This window comes from Podarcis raffonei, chromosome 10, assembly GCF_027172205.1.
Source record: "Podarcis raffonei isolate rPodRaf1 chromosome 10, rPodRaf1.pri, whole genome shotgun sequence".
NCBI classification, from domain to species: domain Eukaryota; kingdom Metazoa; phylum Chordata; class Lepidosauria; order Squamata; family Lacertidae; genus Podarcis; species Podarcis raffonei.
Genome location: NC_070611.1, coordinates 58,463,037 through 58,483,946, shown reverse-complemented (window position 1 = coordinate 58,483,946; position 20,910 = coordinate 58,463,037). Strand labels below are relative to the sequence as shown.

Sequence of the window (20,910 nt, the reverse complement as noted above, 5' to 3'; positions counted from 1 at the left end):
CGTGAAACATTCTAGTATCCACTGCCAGAAGTCTACTATATGATATGATTATGCAGGATCCAGTCCAAATCTGTTTTCCAAATCTGTTCAGCATCTTTTGCTACCACAATCCATATTCTATATCTAAAAACTCAGAGATACTGGTACATGCTCACAGCTTTTCTTATATTTATTACATCTATGTCTTGCCTTACTTCTAATGAGCATATGTTGTTCTTCCTCTCTCCATTGTATCATCACAACAACATAACAAAAGAGTAGCCCAGCTGTATCTGACCAAAGGCTCATCAGTTCCAGCATTCTGCTCTCACAGAATGGTATTATAGTGGTTCCAGTTTTACCTTCAGGACCGAGTCCAGAAAGTTGCAATGGGGACTATCTTATCTCCAGGCCTATTTAATATCTACATGAGGCAATTTGAAGTAGTCACTGGAAGTTTCGGAGCTAGGTGCCATCAGTATGCTGATGACACTCTGCTCTATTTCTCCGTAACATCTGAATCAGGAGAGGCTGTGTAGTCTCTGGGCCACTGCCTGGATGTTGTGGTGAAATGGATGGGGAAAAACAAGCTGAGCTTGAATCGTGGCAGGATGGAGGCAGTGTGGGTGAGTAGCTCCTGTTTCTGAGAAACTTGCAAACTGCCTACACTGGATGGGGCTGCACACCCCCTGAAGGAGCAGGTTTACAGTTGAGGGTGTTTCTTGATTCAGCTCTTTCAATGGTGGCTCAGGTAGCCTCAGTGGCTACAAGTGCCTTTTATCAACTGCAACTGGTTCCACAGCTACGGCCATTCCTGGACTGGGGGAGCCTGACCACAGTAGTTCATGCACAGGTTACTTCAAGATTGGACTACTACAGTGCAATCTACATGTGGCTTCTCTTGTGCTTGATCAGGAAGTTGCAGTTAGTACATGATAGCTGACAGGAATGAGACCTTGTCAGCATAGAACACCTGTGTTCAGAGGTCTGCACTGGTTGCAGATTTGCTACTAGGATGAGTTTAAGGTGCTACTATTGGTATATAAAGCCTTTAGCAAGAGGCTTTATCATAGGCTTTTACCCACAATATCGCTTTACCCCATATGCGCCTACCCAGATGTTTAGAACATTTGTATGCGTTTTATTGTTTATTTTTAGTTTATTCTGTTGTGGTTTAAACTTTTTGTATTTTTAAAATTATGGCTGTACATTTTTAAAGGAATGATTTTATTGTTTTATCTTTTTTTTTGTAAACCGCTTTGAGGTCTTTTCTACAACCAAGCAGTATATTTATATATATATATATATATATATATATATATATATATATATATATATATATGAGAGAGAGAGAGATTGAGAGATTGTTAAAGGATTAACTGGTCCTTCCTTCCTCATGTCATAGCCTGCAAAATCACAAATCATCCTGCAGAGTTAAGAACGTTGACAGACAAATATGAAAGTGTAACATCCACTCAGTTTTCTCACCTCAGTGTCTTAATGGCTGCATTTTAAATGCTTGAATAATCCCCGCCCCTGCCCCCCTGTGACAGACTACTAGCTGTGCATTATCAGAGAACACTTACTCCAATAGGTTTCAATCTCTGCTGGAGGTCTTTGGCAGTACCTCCAACCAACTTAACAGCATTTTTATTTCCCACTGTCTCAACTAGTCGTTGGGAGGATAATCAGTTACCGATTAACAGGATTGGCTGAGCACTAAAAAGCAATGAAGATGCTCTTTTGCAAAGGTGCACAGAAACAAATGCATAAGAGGGTCAATAAGATCAAATCTCTAGGAACATAATTCGGGGAATGGCCTGCTTCCAGATCTGCCCCCTTGTGGAATCCCAGGGCTAAAAGCAGGGCCGGAGCTAGGGAGTGGTGAGGTGGGCCCCCACTAGGGTTGCAGGCAAGGTCCGCCCCCCCCCGCTGCAAAATCGGCTAAAAAATATGTCCATAAATATGTCTATAAATAAAAATATCGATCATTGCCTCATAAGAAAAGGTTTTAAATAGAGGGTGAATTGAATGGGTGGAGGATTGGAGGAGAGGCAGAAATAAGAGCTAATTTGTCCGTGGCTAGGGGGCGCAATCTGGATGGTTCTGCCAAGGGCACAAGATCACCCAGCTACGGCTCTGGGTAAACGTAATGTCTGAATAGCCCGTATGATTGGCTTGGAATGGCTGTGTTACAATGAAGTTATGTAACGATGGGAAAGATACATGTATTGCTGGGATTCGTTCCTCTAACGCAGGCATGGCCAAACTTGGCCCTCCAGCTGTTTTGGGACTACACCTCCCATCATCCCTAGCTAACAGGACCAGTGGTCAGGGATGATGGGTATTGTAGTCCCAAAACACCTGGAGGGCCAAGTTTGGCTATGCCTGCTCTAACGTCTTGATAAACATTGGGGGAACTGCGTAATATTCTACATAGGTGTGGGGTGGGGCTTGTTCAGCTACTGGATATTTTAGCTTGTTTTTCACTAAACCTAATAGCCTAGAGCAGGCTATATGTCCCAATACATGAATAAATATCATATATTATATGAATACATGAATAAATAAAAATTTAAATACAAATGATCAGGGTTCTGGGCCAACTCACAATGAAGTGCAATACTAAGAAACTTGTCATAACAGCATCTGTTTCAATGAACTCCAAGAAGCCACCCTGAGAGCCCAGAACTACACACACACACACACATGCAAAGCAAAGCATGCCCACACATGCAATCCTGTACCCTCTGAGGGCAATCAACTGAAGATGAAATCTAATGTTTTGTGAATAGAAACTTGGCCAGACTGAAATGGTTAATTATACCGGCAACTCTGACCAAACTTTCCTCTCACGCATAGTTATAAAAAAAACAGAAGAGAAAGAAAAGCGATTTCTGGGCAGATAATTACTTGGCATTCTCTAACCTATAATCAAGTTTAAAAACACACTTTGGTTTCCTTGAAATATGTCACGGGAAGCAAAATATGAAGGGGCTCTGAAAGCTTGGCAATATTCTTCGAAATAAACTCTTGGAGTGCTGACAAATACTTTTAATTAAGAGTCATCTGTTTTTCCTTAATTCTTCTTCTTAAATATGTAGTTTTCCTTACTTTCCCAAGTCAGGCCTCACTGGCTTACTGCATATCTACCTTGCACTGGAAAGGAGAGAGAAATGTGTGCCGGATACGGACAACTCTTTTGGGTCAAACACCAGTTAAGACATAATCTGAAGATGAAAGCTGCCTTCTTCAGATGACAGCTCCATGGTCTTATACTGTATATTGCTATTTGGGAAGCCCGCTTTTGCCATCTGGGGAATAAATGCATATACTGTAATGTGCAAGTCTCCCATGTGGCTTCATTGTCAACAACAGGGGGACATCAATAGCCTCCATTTTGGGCAGTCAGTCAGACAGTCATAAAGCTATTATGATGAAAACCGTACCAACAATCATACAAATGAAAGTGTGCAAGCATTAATCCCACATTTTGGGATTAATGTGAAGCAAAGCAGCATATTAACATAGTAAAGATCAAGTGACAGGGGATGGGGAAAATGAAGCTAATATGTCCAAAACAAAGTGCAGGCATTAACGATTTCATGGCTGAAGTAGACTGCCAGGAGAAGTAGACAGATGATCAAAATACTATGCTGCATATCTTAGCAACCAGAGCTATTTTTTTTAAAATAATAAAATAAAAGTATTTATACACCACCAGTTCACACAGTATAACACGGTAGTATACAACAATATATAAAATATAAAACAGCATAAGAACAGTAAAAGAAAACCATTAAAATGACTGTCTAATCAAAAAAATTAAAGAGTTATATAAGACTGTTTACCATAGGCCAGTAGGTGTTTTATTTTCATGCGCTTTAAAATTTTATATTCTGATTTTCAAACATCTAGGTCACAAAGCAGCTTACAACAATAAAAACGCACAATGCACAAAATTTAAAACATAAATTAAACCTCAAAAAACAGACACCAGAAACTCAACAGATGGTGCCTGTCTGCATTCCAGTGGGAGGGAGTTCTACAGAGTTGGGCCCACAATACCGCACAACTTCTAATTGATATAAGTTGTGCTTCTATGGAAGACCGCTAATAACGCTACTTCACTATAACTGGGATGTACAGGGTATGGTGGCGCTTAAGGTACCCTGGACCTAAGTTACTATGGGTCCATCTAGGCTATCTCACTGATTCCAACTATGGTGTCTCCAAAAAGCTTATAAGCAGGGCATGAAGACAAGAGTCCTCTCTGGCATCTGGTATTCAGAGTCATACTGCATGATGCAATGATTAGTGCTGCGACTTGGAAAACCCGGGGTCAAAGCTCTGTTGAGCCACTGAACTCACTGGGTGGCCTTTGGCAAACCACTATCTCCGTCTAGCCTATCATGGTTGTTATGAAGATAAAATCCAATAACCTCTTATAAGCGACCCTCAGCTCCTTGAAGGCTGTGTAGGATACAAATCTAAGTGTACACACACAGAGTACCTCTTAGGAGTTATCTAAAGTGCTAGGATTTGAGGCTGCAGAAAATTACACAACAGGAAAAGAGCCAAATGGTTTTGAGGGAACGACATCGCCAATGTTAACCACAATTTTTTCACACATCACCTAGTATGCTGTGGCCTAAGTAAACATGAAAAAGTTAGTAGCAGTAGAAACGCAGCAAATTAAATTGGAAATGTGGGGCAATTGGATGTAAAGATTAAGGACTGCTTGCAACTACTTCCAGAAAATCCAGATAACGTAAACTGTATGCTCTGCAAAATATATTCAGTAGTTAAAGTAACATTATGCATCTGCCTTTTATAAACACACATGCTGACCTCACTTCCCTCATTGCCTCCGCTTGATCAAGCTGTCTGGTAACTCCAGCTGATGGATGCAGAACACAGTGGATATATATTTTCATGCATTTCCTCAAGTATCTGTTGGTGGCAAGTTACATTTCTGACTGCATCCAGGAAAGTATACCTGTTAACTTTTGCCTTAGATAAATTCTATTAAAAAGGGGGAAATCTTGGCAAGGCCAAGAGTGAGACTTGCCCACTGTCTGGGTTCCCTTCCCACCCAGCCAAAGGGGCAGACTTTTTAGTTCATTATCACCTCATCAGCATTTCTGTCAGCTGCCAATGGTGAGAAAAAAGACTAAGCCACTCACTAATTCCTGGCTCTTCTGCCTCCTCCAGCAACAGCAAATCCAGAACAGATGGGCACTGTTTAACCCTCTACACCCAATTGCCTGCTTTGATCAGGCCAATCAAGCCAGTTAGGGTAGAGGGTGACTAACACATAGCATTTATGCAGCCACCACAATGAGGGGGGCACAGTGGGAAAGGGCATTTTTTAAAAATGGCATTAGGGAGCTTTAAGTTTTAGAACTAGAACAGGAAAATGAAATCATTGGTGGCTTGAGACCTGGAGATTGCCACCCTATATACTCCATTATAATCATAGACGTTGCTGCTAGGAGGAGAGCCTACCCAAAGAATTCAGGTGCCAGGGTAAATCCTGACTCTTCTGAGCAGCCTATAGGCTTGTTCGTTTTTGCTGTGCATTGTGTAACTTTTGTTGTTTTCTACATCTGCTCCTTTTTTCCTGCTGGTTTTTTACTTGAGTATTTTTGTGTAGAGATCATATACTGCACAGTGCCTAGTGCTTTTTAAAATATTTATTCAAAATTAAGTGAGAGGAATAATCCAAGATCTGCCTGTGGGCGCTTATAGTCAAAAGGTGGGATATAAATCTTCCAAACAAACAAGTAAATCATTGTTATAAGATGGCTAAAATTGTGAAAATCAGAAAAGAACTGTTACTTAAAACAAGCTTTTTTTTAAAGAAAGAAACAAAAAAAACTAGCAAGCATGCACATTCCTGTACATTTACAAAAGGAACCAGTTAGTTTATCACTCACAGGATGAAGAGTGGATTGAAGTAGAATAGCTGGACATTACTGAAAATCTAGAAACGAAATTAAGTAAAATGGGAAATGCAGAACAGGCATAAGTTTCTTGCCAACTGTACTAGATTTTGATGGGAGTTTTTTCAAAACACTATTGCTACTAACAGAGTTGTCAACCTGACTCCAGCCTGCCAGCTCCACCAAGATGTAACTGAAAACGGGTAATCAGATTCCAAAGATGTATTATTTGCTTTTTCTGGGGGGAAATTTGGTCCTGCTCCTTTTCGATATTTCTGGTGCCCAAATCCAGGAACTTCAGTCACAAGAGAATGAGAGAGGAAAACAAAGTATTCCTAAACTTCTGAAATGTTTAGCTGCCAAGTTTTTTGTTGTTGGTTTTTTTGGTCTATTCTTCCTGCACATATATGCTACTGGTCCCCATTCCAAGGGCCAATGTGTAATAGGCCACTCACAACATGAAACAGCTTCAATGGACAGTACGGTGCAGACACAATAATAGTGGACAAGTAAGACTTTTTGTGACATTATCATTGCCACATACATAATAGGCTTAATATGAGGTCTTAGTTGCATCCAGAAAGACTTGTGAGTCTTTCTCCACCATAATTTTAGCTGTTTTCCCTTTCATTTCATTGCTTCCAGCTCCCCAGTGAACCAAGGAGTTTTCTGAGCTCTGCAAGAAGGAAGAGGATGCTTAAAAGAGGTTGGCTCCATTACCTGGGCCCTCTGTATTCTACAGATTGGCCAGGATGTTGGCAGAACCACAGCCTTATCCCTTGGAAGCTCCTGTCACCTCAGTCAGGAGAAATCCACCAGGATCCATTAATCTTTGAGGGGCTGACCATTCTACTAGGCTTCCTGCTCCTGCAGAGTTATTATTTTCTCTCCTTCCTGCCTGCAGACCAGTACTGCTGCTGATACAATATATCTGCAATTATTCATTTCTAGTAGACTGTTGAACAGGCCACCTGGCAAGGGCTCATGACAGACAATGGCAACCCCTCTTCCCTGACCACTTGGTCTATGCTGCTACACCACTGAGAAACCTGGTAGACATAACTGTACAAAACAGACACCAGCTCCTTCTTCCACCCGTGTCTCAGTGATGCAAACCAGATCAGTGTGATTAACTGGGATCAAGTCCTGCATGAGAAATTGACCTGTAATTCAAAAGCAAGATGTGTGGACCCAATTGGGAACTGATATGGCTAACTCGGGCACCTTGGTGGGGCAGAAGACTGGATGAAGGGAAAGCTCCTGGATGTTTGTTCCTCTGCTCCTCATCTGACTAGTCAAATGGCCATCATAACTTCTTACTTAAATGCTCTGAATATGTGTTTCAACCTCTTTCCTTTCTTCATCAATAATTATACTCTGCTCTAAAGTTAACTTTGCATATTAGTATATCTTTCCCACATTTTTATTTGTGAACTACCAGAATATCACCCTATTTTTTCACACTCCCCTACTCCATTTCTTCAAAAGAGAGGGCTATAATTTAAAGACTGGCTATAATAAACGCAGAGGAGCAATGCACCCTGTCGGCTTCAAAGCAAAACAAAGAGCTGCATGCTACAGTGAAACACTCTGCCCTAAAGCATTTTGTTTTCTTGGGAAGGTGGAAGCCTTCATTTTCAAGCTACAACAGAATAAAAGGTCAGAATATGATCCATGAGAATTTATAGATGGTGTTAACTACAATAATGATAGTATGTATATATATTAAAACAGAAATAATCACAAATCCATCAAATGGTTGCTGCCAGAATCAAAACCAATAGTGTATACAAGTGCATTCTAGCCAGTCAACTTCCATTGTTCCAAAAAATTTGGCAGCTTTACCCAAATCTACAACACTTTGCTGAAGCCACTAATCTAGGAGAACTTGAGTGTTTCACATTACAACAAATGTAATTCTGCTCCCACAATATCAGTATTCTTGTGGTATTTTGAACACTGTTATACCAAACCATCTCATATCAAATCCTGTGACATAGGTATTGTACAAAATACAATGGATCTCACTTCAAGAGCGGAAAAAGAAGCAGGGGAACCAGAATGGTGTGGGCATGCCCCACCCATCGACAGAAAAGAGGCATATATTAGCCACAGCCATGCTTGCTCACAAAGGTAAGTTATTTGCATCTCTCTGTTCAGAGCGGAAGGGAAGGTGGGTATCCAATTCTGGTATCTAATGAAATATGGCCCTAATTAAGGGGGGAGGGGTTCAATGTAAGAGTGGCCAAGCCAGTGTAAAGATGAACTGAGCAGGAAGAATAAACAGACTCTCATGCATTGTGGATTTTTGAGGGGTATTTACTGATACCTTTCCTAGACACTGCAGGTGGTACTAGCAAGCACCCTGGCAGTGTGGGTGATCTCCGCATATAGATTTTGACCTATTCTTCTTAAAATACAACTTTTAACCAAGACTTGGAGACCCACTTGGAGAAATGAGAAATAGTTAAGACTAAAAAGTGTTTTATATATATATATAAAAATTTTATATTATTTATATATATATTATATTTATATATAAAAAATCATGTACTATAAAAGGCTTGTTTTTGATACACACAATATGAAATGAATACTCTTAGATGAAAAAAAATACACAGAACTCTCTGAATTAGTTTTTCCCCCTCTGCAGTTGCAGGGTATCAGTATACCTGGGTTGGACATAAAGCAGGACTTGATCTTAGTTTAGTCCATATTTCAGGTGCATTAGCACACTTATATGAACAAGAATATTAAGTCAAATTCAAGCAATGGAGCTACATCTATTTACATAAGGGATTCTTTGACCTTATAATTTCTTCCAAGGGTAAAAAGCAAGCAAAACAACATCTGAAGACAGTGCAACAGACCAAACAGCTTTGGAAACATCACTATACATTCCATTTCTCCCATTGCAGAAATATTAGTCACACATTCCATGTTGTAAAGAAGCTATAAGACCACTAAAGTGAAGCCTTGGAGTGAAGTGTCTTGAAGTGATTTGCGCTGTAAATAGAGAGTTAACCGATTATTAGTATTGGCAGGCTACTTCATTTTTGGACAAATGCAAACCAAATATATTTGGTAGCTCTATACCAAACAACCTTTAATCTTCCAGAAGAAGACTTCCAGCTCTACATTAAATACTGCTGATTTTGAGCTTTACCTGCAGGATGGAGCTTACGCTTCCATTCTTTTTTACCCCATGCTGTTGATTTCCCCATGTGCTTTAGAGAAGCCTTGCTTGGTGTCCCTCTGACAAAACCATAATTGTTCCTTTGTAGGCAATTAAAGGCTTAATTATTGTATTTTGAATATAGTTCTGATTAATTCAAATTATGTGTATTATATTTACATCCTTCATTGGGATCTTGTGGGCTGGGAATTACAGAGCAGTCTGCATTCAGAACACTATAGATTTTTGCCAGTTTGTGCCATGCTTCATTTGACATAAAGGCTATGAAATTATAGTGCAAACCAGCCTACATTTTTTCAAAGCCAAGGTCCCCAGATTAGTATGCTTTGTTTGCAGTTCAAATGAATATGCCATCAGCCGAAGGCTTCTCTTTCTGCATCTTTCAATTCAAGATCATCAGTAATGTCTAACTCAACCCAAAGAATGGAGGTACTCAAGACCACCTCTGTGAAAACATAGCAGACTGCTGGTCTCTATTCAGAGCAAAAGATTTTAGACAATCTTAACTATTCATGTCTACAAACAAAATGAGCAATAAGCCTCAGTATTTTTACTGCACAAGGAGAAGAATTATACAGCACAAAACATGCTTGGAGAAAAGTAAAAAAAAACAGAACAGAACAGAATTGAAAAGTTAGGATGATACTTCCTAAACAGGATTATTGCTCTTTGGAACAAAGAGCTAATATTCAAGCTTATTAAAAATGAGTGGAATGATGAATATGTTTCCTAGACCATGTCCAGATAACAGTTTACTCCATGGTTTGTTTAGTTCTGTGGTGCTAAACTGAAGGGAGGGTTAGGGCAGGGCGAGGAACTATGAGTCATACCCAACAGCATTGTGGTTTTACATCAGTTACTTAGACTATGCCATTCTCTGTCTGCTGTTTGGAGTAGCAGGTATCAACTTGGGAATTGTTACTGCCAAGTGTCTGGAAGGCTAAATTTCAAGGCTAAATTTGCACACTTGACATTCCAAAATAGGAAGCAGCCATATATGTATAAAACTGAAGCTGAAAACTTACAAAGCATTCTACAAAGAAGTAAATATGACACAAAAATCTTTGTATAAACCAATTCAATCACAATCCAAAGAAAGAGATAGTTGAGAAACTCTATAGTTTTTAAAAAACAGAAACAGAATGAATGAATGAAGAAGATTCCACCTAAACATTAGGAAAAACTTCCTGACAGTAAGAGCTGTTTGACAGTGGAATTTGCTGCCAAGGAGTGTGGTGGAGTCTCCTTCTTTGGAGGTCTTTAAGCAGAGGCTTGACAACCATATGTCAGGAGTGCTCTGATGGTGTTTCCTGCTTGGCAGGGGGTTGGACTCAATGGCCCTTGTGGTCTTTTCCAACTCTATGATTCTATGATTCTATGAATTCCTCCCAGCCATTCATAAAATAGAAATCCAAAAACTTCAAAGCTTTTAAGAGTTAGTGAAGCATATAATTCCAGGAATGAGGCAAATGGCTTGTTGGTTTTCTGCCTAACTAGTATTCACTTCAAGGTTCCTCTCAGAACAAATTGATTCATAAACAAAAGATCCTATAAAACCCAAACACAGTGTAGATATTTTGGAAAAAGTAGTATCAACAGTTTTCAGCCATAAATATTTACAAATCATTCCAGCAAACAACTGCCCAAGTATCTCTCTGTGCAGTCTAGACTCAAACAATAGCTTCCAATTCTAGCAGCCAAAGGCTGCAAGGTCAGCATAGTACTTCCTCCTGCTGCTCTGGTTGCTTAGCTTCAAGGTATCTGCTGGCAGAGTCAGAGGTTAAGTCTGAGGGACACTGAAAGGGCAGATACAACAAGCCACAGGATAGAAACCTGTAATAGGATACTTCCTTCTTGATACTTCACAAGGTCCATGCATCTTTCTGCAGTTGAACAAATGTGCAGCAATTCGAGATGATTGTGGTGGGGAGGAAGCCATAAAATATTGGATCCCTAATAAAGTACCAACTCCTCAACAAGATGCTATCTTGCATAAAAACTAAGTTTCACAATTTACAATTTTAAAGAATGCAAACTGTAAATTATAAATCTGTATTTTTTACTAAAATGGAAACTGGACTAGTAGATACATTGAAAAGTAGAGTTTCTAATTTCCCCCCTCATGCATGATATTTTAATGTTTGCCTTGTCATGCTGCTGCTGCTGCTCATAAAACTGTATTTTCATGCAAAATGCATTGGAGTTTGTAGCAAGCCAGTCTAATCTTCCCAGCTGTGTTATGCAACCTACCATAAAGTATTATAGTACACAACACACCCTTAATAACCCAAACAAAAGCTAATGAACTTCTACATTAACACCAGAAAGAATGTCTAACTCACAAAATAATTTGGAATGAACTCTGAAAGTGCACATGGTATATAAACTCCTCATTCTCGTCTCCAAGTCACATTACCCCTTTAAAAATAATGATGACTTACATATCACAGGGCACTATATGAGCAGAACAACCGCTGGGATTTCCCTCTTTACATTTTTAACTAAGTTAATGTCTTCTGGGTAGGATTTAGAACTGCTCAAAGATACTATTGTTCACAGTACATAAAATCCACAACATAGAGCAGTAAGATAGAATACTATTCTAACTTGGAACTTCTATTAAACAACAGAGTGACTATACTTAATGAAATATGCAGTAAACTAACATGATTTATATGCATCAATGTTTTGCTATGAACATTTATGAACGGGGAAATGACACCCTGAGGAACTGGTGATGCTTTTTATTTCAAAAGAAAGCAAAACATGCATAGTTTGGTGAAACCAAACAAGGTCCATGAAGATCCCCAAAGTTGCAAATTAAAGGGACGAATTATTTATTTTGCCAGTAATGATTACAGGCATCTGTACATGACATCTGTGGAAATAAAGTGTTGATCTTAGATTGAATAAATGAACACAGCTTTGAAATGGAGGTGAATTTATTTGATTCATCTTAACAACATATGCAGATAGAAATCAAAAGTGACTTATAGTCCTCCCCCTTTAATAAACTGGACTGACTGGTATGTAAGAGTCAGGAAATTTCACAAAAGGAGAGAGAAGGATGAAGAAACTATAAATGTAACTGACCTTGCTTACAATTTGCACAAGTGTGGGGACCCCTATTGAGCCTGAGGGCCACCTTAGCCTGTGGGCCATCTTACAGGGGCCGCATACTGTGGTGCATGAAACTAGAGGCAAAATGTGGGTGAAGCCAGTGCCAAAAGTTGGCAGAGCTACAGGTATGTCTCTTACCTTTGTACAGCTGCCTGTATGATTGGGGCTGAGGATGGAAAGAAGCAGTTTTTTCCCTGGGAGTATGCAGGATACCCCTAAACATTTTGTGAATCTTTGTACTTTTGTCCATTTACTGTATTTATTTTTCCTGATTTGAACTATAAAATTGGGATTTTCTTGAGTCAAAATGAGAGTACCCGTAAACATTTTAAAAAAAAAGCACTGGAGAGAAGAATAAGTAGATGTTGCTTCCTTCCCTCCATAAACAAAAGAGCAACGTAAGACGGCTAACAGCACTCCGCAAGCCCTCAGTGAACAAGGTGGCATGTAAGTGTATCCTGGACCCCAGTTGTTTGGGGCCATCTGCCCACATCAACAATCTAACTTCTGGACTAGGCTAAGGACAGTCCTACAGAGCGCACTGCAGTAATCCAGTCTTGAGGTTACCAATGAATGGACAACTGTGTTCAAGATAAACTGATTCAGATACAGCCATAGCCAATAAACCAGACAAAGATGGTAAACGGCACCCCTAACTGGAGCACAGGTATCTGGACTATTTTCCAGAAATTGGACCTGCCCTTTCCCAATCCTCATCCTCCCTCTGTCAGCTAAAAGGCAAAATTTATATTCCACATCTTGGGTGGGGGCGGGAGAAAGGGAAGAAGAGGTATGACCCAGCTGCTAGAGAAGGTAACTATTCAGGATTGAGCTGAAATAGGTAAAGCAAAAGGAAGAACCTGGTTGATTGCTGAGGTTTAAAAATGTATATGCAAATACAGTTTCAGCCTCCCAAATGAATCACTTTTTCCCAAAAGCTCCTTTCTATACGAAGGTTGGCATAAAGAGGAGAACATGTGCCCACCCAGAGTGAACTCTTCAGACCTCCAGCAACAGTACCAAACGTAGTATCCTAGCACTCTAATGCAAAAATAAATGCTCCCAAGCAGATGGGATTTTTCAAGTAGATTTCTGTAAGCATTTTATAATCTAATAATATGAGAGGAAAAATGACCCTGAAGTTGTATAAACCTGACTGGAATGCAGACATCTGTTCTGGTTAAAATGTTTCCTGACTAGGGTCCTCCATCCCACTTTAAATATTTATAGTTTTTAACTAGATTAAAACATTATAAGAGGGGTTTTATTCTCAACAACCTGCGACTGGAATTGATGTGCCAGCTTTTTCCAGCATTGCTCTAAAGTGAGAACCCAGTTTTAACAGCACCGCCCCACTGTTCATGTACACCCTTGTAGAAAATAGATCCTGAAAGGAGACTGGGAGGGAAAGGAGAGCGGGAGAGAGAGAGAGGGAGAGGGAGAGAGAGAGAGAGAGAGGGAGAGAGAGAGAGAGAGAGAGAGAGGGCGGGAGAGAGAGAGGGGGGGAAGAGAGAGAGAGAGAGAGAGAGAGAGAGAGGGAGAGAGAGAGAGAGGGAGGGAGAGAGAGAGAGAGAGAGAGAGAGACTCCCCTGAAATGGTATGGAAACAAGAATATAGTGTAGTTAAATCCTCAGGAAGTGATTGGCAGAAAGAACCTCCTTTCCCCACTCCTCCCTACAACATTAACAGCCTGAGCAATTACTGAGTGGAACAAACCCCTTTAACACCACCTGGTGCACTTTTTCAGCCGTTGGTCTTGCTCCCAAGCCTGTCATGGCTCATTTAGATAGTATAGTGCATTCTCTCTATAGGACTATTCTCAGGGACCATGGAGTTCAAAACATAATGAGATACAGAGATTTTTATCATGAAGTGTAGTATAACGTAACTGTGAGCCACAGTACTCAAGAGTTTAGTATTTGAGAGCTGCTTGGAACAGAAATCTTTTTTTGGGGGGGGGACTAGGTGGAGTACAAAAACAAATGATCTGGATTAAATATGTACACATTACTAACAGCTAAAGAAAAATGTGTTGGAGAGAAATCTGTCCAGGTTGATGAAAGGAGGTCTTATTTACAGGCACTTTATTTAAAAATCACATCTCCATATTTACCATTAACGCTACATAGTTTCATATTCACAGCGCAGCTGCCCTAAACTATAATAATAGCTGGTTAAATTGTCACTGGCCTGATTTGTACAACAAGGCAAGCCAAAATATGTTTTTACCAGGACCTCACAATCATGCTGCCCCCTGTAGAAGAGCTTGCAAGTTAACTCAGCATGGCAAGGCAGCTGAGCCAAGGTTTGGCTTGGCATGTCATCCAAACCTGAGCTTGTGGCAAAGATCTCTGCTCCTTAACTACAAGCTGTAGCCAAGAACAAACCTGGGATACAGCTCACAGTTAAGGAGCAGAGACTGTAACCACAAGCCCACATTCAGACAACATACCAAGTCAACCCATGGCTTAGCTGCCATGTCGCACAAAACTAAAAGAACCAGGGACGAACAAAGAAGTCTCAGTCTCCTTCTCAGAAGCCCACACATTCACACTAAGCCATAGTTTGGCATAGTGTTATGTGTAAACAGGGCCACTGTTGCATACAATTGTATTTTATTTTTTTTAATTACAAAACACCAACAATTTCATAATGTCCGAATCTCAACAGCATGGAACTCTAATGATTAATTTTTTGTTGGAGAAATGCAACAGCAAGTAGCTTCAAAAGGCAAGTGTTAAACTGGGAAAACCACACATCAGCATTCACTTCTCAAATTAAGCAATGTGTGAACAAAGTTGGGGTTTTCAATACAGTATTTCATAGTTCTTTAAAACTGAGAAATAATGTATCAGAAGTGAAAGTTTCTATGTTTTAAAATGGTAATCCTCTTAGTATGCAAAGTATAATATGCAAAGTATAAAGATACAGAGACTGGCAACTGTGCAAACCATCCATTTGCTAAGACTTATACCTTATTGACCAAGTCTTCATTTGTGAAGTATTAAAATTATTTCTAGACAGCAAAATAAAAATTAAAAAATGCTTAGGATCATAGAGTTGGAAATGACCGCCATGGTCATCTAGCCCAATCCCTGCAATGCAGGAATCATTTTTCCAACATGGGGTTCAAAGACACAACCATGAGAGTCAGAGCCTCATGTTCTACTGAGCGAGCTATCCAGCAGCTAGAGGCTTGAAATGTAAAAACAAAGAGAACAGAAGTAACTCCAAGAAAAGAAGTGATTTGAAATGCAGGCAAAAGTGCAAAGAGCAAGTGGACAATATATTTTCTGACTTTTACAGGTTAACTTGCATGAACAAGAAAAGCTTTGATGTAATCAAATGTGGTTGTGGTTACTGGAGTACTGTGGGCACTTGTGGCTACTCAGATCTATTTCAAAAGGTATGCAGTACTTCCCATTCCTACAGTGTAATTCAGAATCTCTTCAAATCAACATACAAAAAATGACCTACACAAGTTGATGTGAATTTAAGGGGCAGTACCTTTCCAACCAATGAAAAATCATACTTGTGGTACAGTGGGGAAGGCTTAATGAGTAGCCACCCATTCACCATGCTTACTTTCTTTACTCTCTGATTGCTGGTCAGCAATCCCACTGGATGGTGCTTCCCACTGGAGCAATTAGGCAGGGACAAGAATCTGTAGCTTTGCCAGGAGAAGGGACTGCTTGTCTCTCCCACCAAGCAAGAAAAACATGCAATCTCTTGACCCCCAGTCTGAAAGAAAATGCAGAAACTGCACCTTTTGCACAGAGGGGAACAATAATTTACAAGGAACATATGAAGAAACCAGCCATAACAACGAAGAGACAGGTAGAAACTAACCCAGGAGGTCCTATGTACAGGGCGGGCGGAAGCGGTAAACTAAAAGTAATTACAAGTTAAGCACTGGCCCCAGAATGAAGGGTGGGTGTAAGTAACTGCATCAAGAACAATTACAGCCTCACCCGTTATTCTAGACCCACTACCAATTTTAGTTTGAAACAAAATTGATTCATTTATTCCCTACCCATACAGCATTTTTATCTTCTTGCTCAAGGTTGATTAAAAGAAGCCAAACATATATTCTTCCCACCCACTGTCAAGGGTGCTTCCCAGCCAAAGGAATGCACATGACTATTTACTGTCAAAGATAACACTTAGAATCGCTTCTCCAGCTCTGGTTATCTACACACACCAATCTAATGGCTAGGCAGTTATTCCCAGGTCCAGGCTCTATGGAGCGGTTGCAGCAACAGGAGACCACTCCCCCTTCACCAATTTATATACCTTTCCCTGACGGGCTATGTGCATGCAGCCAGAGACTGCACCTGCATGGAAACCTCCTCTGCTGATCACTTTTCAATTACCTTCTGGTTCTGGGAGACAGTGGTGCAGGAAAGGATGGGAGAGCACCTGACCCTTCATTTGCCTGACTTGTCTCTTCCTCCTCTTCTCTCTACCAACCACAGCCAAGGCGACATTTTTCCACCTTCGCCGCATCAAGCAGTTGGTCCCTTACCTTTCCTGCCCCAACCTGGCCACAGTGATCCATGCGATGGTCACCTCCAGGCTTGACTACTGTAATTCGCTCTACATGGGGCTGCCCTTGAAGCTGTCCCAGAAACTCCAGTGGGTGCAGAATGCTGCAGCGAGGCGCCTCATGGGGTCTCTGCCATGGGAGCATATTCACCCATGGCTTTTACAGCTGCATTGGCTCCCAGTGGAGTACAGGGTCAGATTTAAGGTGCTGGTTTTTACTTTTAAAGCCCTTCACGGCCTAGAACCCTCGTACCTAAGGGACCACCTCTCCTGGTATGCCCCACAGAGGACCGTAAGGTCCATATATAGCAACACCCTAGAGCTCCCGGGCCCTAAGGAAGTTAGATTAGCCTCAACCAGAGCCAGGGCCTTCTCAACACTGGCTCCGGCCTGGTGGAATGCTCTGTCTCTTGAGACCAGGGCCCTGCGGGATCTGATATCTTTCCGCAGGGCCTGTAGGACAGAGTTGTTCCACCTGGCCTTTGGCTCAGAATCAGTTTGATTCCCTCCCCCTCTTTCTTTTCCTTTCTCCTCCTATGAAGCGATTGTCCCATAATTGTTTTAATGTTGTATCTTAATCTTTTAAATTGTATTTTAATCAACTTGTTTTTATTATTGGTTGTTAGCCGTCCTGAGCCCGGTCTTGGCTGGGGAGGGCGGGGTATAAATAATAATAATAATAGTTGTTGTTGTTATTACCCATCCTGTGTTCCACCCTCCAGCTCTGAGGCTGACCCTTCCTCTGACTATTGCCTCCTGGCTGGTACAGGTCCCTACAAACCACTGCCCCCCTCTCCCAAGTTGGACTCCAGCTCCCCTTCCCCTGGTGCACACTCATCAGCGTTCTGCCAGTTCTTGACACCCACGCCAACCCTTCTACCCCAAAGTCAGAGAAGTGTTTTTTTATGGACTGCAACACCCCAGCAAACTGCACCTCTGATTACTCTAAACTTCCATACTACACAAGAATCAAGTTGAAACCCAGTAAGTGTATTTAATGTGTCATTCTCACTGGTATAGGTTAGGAAACTAACTCATCCATAGCTATTGCTCATTCAAATACATAACATTTTTAATACATTCTAGTGCAAAGAGCCAAGAAACAGAAAAACACACATTTATAATTTCTCACCGACAGAACCACGTTCAGTTGCACCCACAATGAGTACCAGCCCAGACTGAAATATTTAAACGTTTCTGAGATGTTTTTGGCTTAGGCTTTGGGAAGTGTTGAGACTTAGTTTTTAGTTTCAGCTATTTCCCAACAGTAACTAACTAGTTAACAACAGGTTTTCAATGAAGAGACATGGTTTTAGTGAATGCTCTAAAGCTCCAAGTTCAAAAACATTCCAGGATATACAACACAGCATGCATATATGTATACATTTTAATGAGAAGGTTTGGCAGAGCAGTTTGGCAGACAAATACATTGCTAGAGGACTGATTATAAGACATATCTCATGTTGCTTTGGATTCCTGCATTAGGAGTTACTCTCCCCTTCCCCCTCACAAACCAGCTCTCAAAGCAGGCAAATTTATAGTGCAACAGTACTTTGTTATTAAAAAAACTTTTAAAGAAAAGCAGACTCTTAGTGTCCTAGTGCCAGGTATCAGGTTGCTGAATATAATATTCATAATATAAAGTAATTCATGCTCCATCTCTAAGGCCCCCAAACCTTTTTTCCATGGTGCACAAACTGTTCTTTTCTATCTTAATTTCTCTCCCTCTCCCACCACCCCTAAAATAAAATAAAAGGCAATGATGTTAACAGGAAAGCTGAATATAAATAATGGCTTGCAAAACCAAAATCACTGTTAACTCTGCCAATAAAAATGTTCCTTCTCTTCAGGGATGGCTAAACAACTAAAAGTGCCTCTAATGATCTGCTGGCAGCGCTTGCCAATGCAGCTCTAAATAGATAACTGCCTCTCTGAAGACTGCTAAGTACTCACTTCCAAGTAAATCAGTGGAACTTGCTTATAAGTATTTAGGAATTAACGGGCAAATTTAAAATGGAAAATCCAATAGAACCTTACATTCTCTCCTTCCTTAGCTGCAATATGGTGTTCGTCCCCATTCACAAAAACCCATCACTCCTCCTAATTAGAGTTTGTGCCTTAAATGCATTTACCTTGTCTCCACGTCAATTTGATAATTTAATTCAAGTATCTTCCACTGTAATCTGGGGGCTGGGGGCTGGGGTGTGCATACGTGCCTGAGTGCCAATACAAATAGTAAAATCCATTTATAGGAATGCACTTGAATGCATGAGGTGTTATGTGATGGCGGTGGCTGGGGTGGGAGGAGGAAGCCAGGTTTCTGTAAGATTCTCCTATATTCCTAAACATTTCACATTTAGACTACACCATCCATTCTTTTAAAGTGGAGAAAAGAAGCAATGACTCCTGTGATAAAGGAACACTTTCAAACAGAATTTTATATAAGACCTGGAAGACAGAGTAAAGGCCTGAAAGAAATATTACAACATACTTCATCTCCAGGACCTCCTCCAAATGTTTCCTCCTCTCAGCCCGCAAGTTGGTCAAGTGGGTTTCCTTCTCAGCCAGAGATTGTTGGGTAGAGGACAGCTTTGCTTTCATAGATTCCAGCTCTTGTTTTACTTTCTCCATAGCCATCATCAACTCTTCCACCTAAGGAGTTTGTGAATGAAAAAAGAGGAAGCAGAATGCATGCAATTAAAAAATAATAATCTTTGCAATGCACCAGAGCTACTTAATAATTGGGGGGGATCTCTCAAGTGATCCATTCAGCCTTGCATTTACTATTTCCCTGAATTTGAGTTCTACTCCATGTTTTGATCTAAAATTAATGTTGTTATTACAAAGTAGAGACAAGCACATCTTGTAACTTAAGCTGCGCTGGTAGTGAGTATTTGTGTTCTGTCTTTATGCTTGTATGAGAATTTACACATTTTGTTGTTGCTGTTTAGTTGTACATCACAAAAAATATAACTATAGACCAATAATTCTTAATTTCAACATTATCACAATATTGCAATAAACATCACAAGACAGCATACATCAAGTAACTTTTCAGTATGTATTACAAGAACTTGAACAGAACCCTTTTCCTCATGATTTGTCTAAGTCACATGAATAGCTGAAGTAGAAGTTATTATGTACCATTTGATAAACCAGTTTCTGCCTTCAAAGCTAGAGCTCTGTTACTAACACCCTGCTTACCTGTACTAAAAGCAGCATTACTTTGGGGCAGCACAAAAACAAACTTCCTCCCAAAGTCCAATATTAATAGTATTATTTAATTATAGGTACAGAAGATATTGATATATTCCTTTACATGATGTGTTGCCTTAATCTCTTTGTCCCCCAAAACAAATGACATTCTGCAAGTTGAGAAAAAAAATTCTTAAAAGAAAAACAGAACAGCTTTTTTGGGGGGGGATGGAGGGAGGTGTCCATAAATTACTGAGAATTCTTTCCAAGTAGAACACAAAGCTGAATCTCGTTTGGAGACAGAAAGTACAAACTGGAGCTGGGGATCAAATATGTACTTTAATTGCCCAAGTTGCATAGCACAGCGAAGAAGTACATTATGTGAAGTGCCCAGCACATCCAGATGGTTTCCTTAAAATCACAAGCTAATAAATCTTTACAGAGAAACAAAAAAGGAAAAAGGAAAAAGGATTATAGTTTCACTGAAGGTCCAGTATTTCTAAGGAAGTGTTAGGATGCTTTAGATGCTGTCAAATATTACAGCCAATACGTTTGTTTTCAACTGCTTCTGTCCTAAGATACAGAACACCCAGTTTCCACATCACTATTGAAGAACAAGTAAGCCAAGAACAAACCTTGGTAACAGCTCACAGTTGGTTTGAAGAGAAACAAACCATAAGACTAGGTTTGGACATTACTACTTGCCAGATTCTGGTTTATTTCCTGGCAGTGTCGCAGCAGTAAGGGCAGAGGAAGAGAGGAGCAATAATTTTCAGTAGTGTGAACTAGTACATTTCGTATTCACATTTAACTATAGTTTTTAACTAATGTGATGTGTGAACCAAGACAAAGAAACCAATGCCTGTGTTACCCCAGGACTCTCCAGCTCCTTCCAGTCAACACTTGTAGGATCATATAGTAACTCGGTAC

General features: G+C 40.3%; 1 protein-coding gene across 12 annotated transcripts in view; it reads right to left on the bottom strand.

Annotated features, from left to right (window-relative positions):
* Positions 1 to 20,910, bottom strand: part of ERC1 (ELKS/RAB6-interacting/CAST family member 1) — a 163,619-nt gene that overhangs the window by 55,178 nt on the left and 87,531 nt on the right. For all 12 annotated transcript variants that reach the window (XM_053407141.1, XM_053407148.1, XM_053407150.1 and 9 more), the window contains one exon: positions 19,277 to 19,437. In XM_053407141.1, coding sequence (XP_053263116.1) covers positions 19,277 to 19,437 — 161 coding nt within the window. The remainder of the gene's footprint in view (positions 1 to 19,276; positions 19,438 to 20,910) is intronic.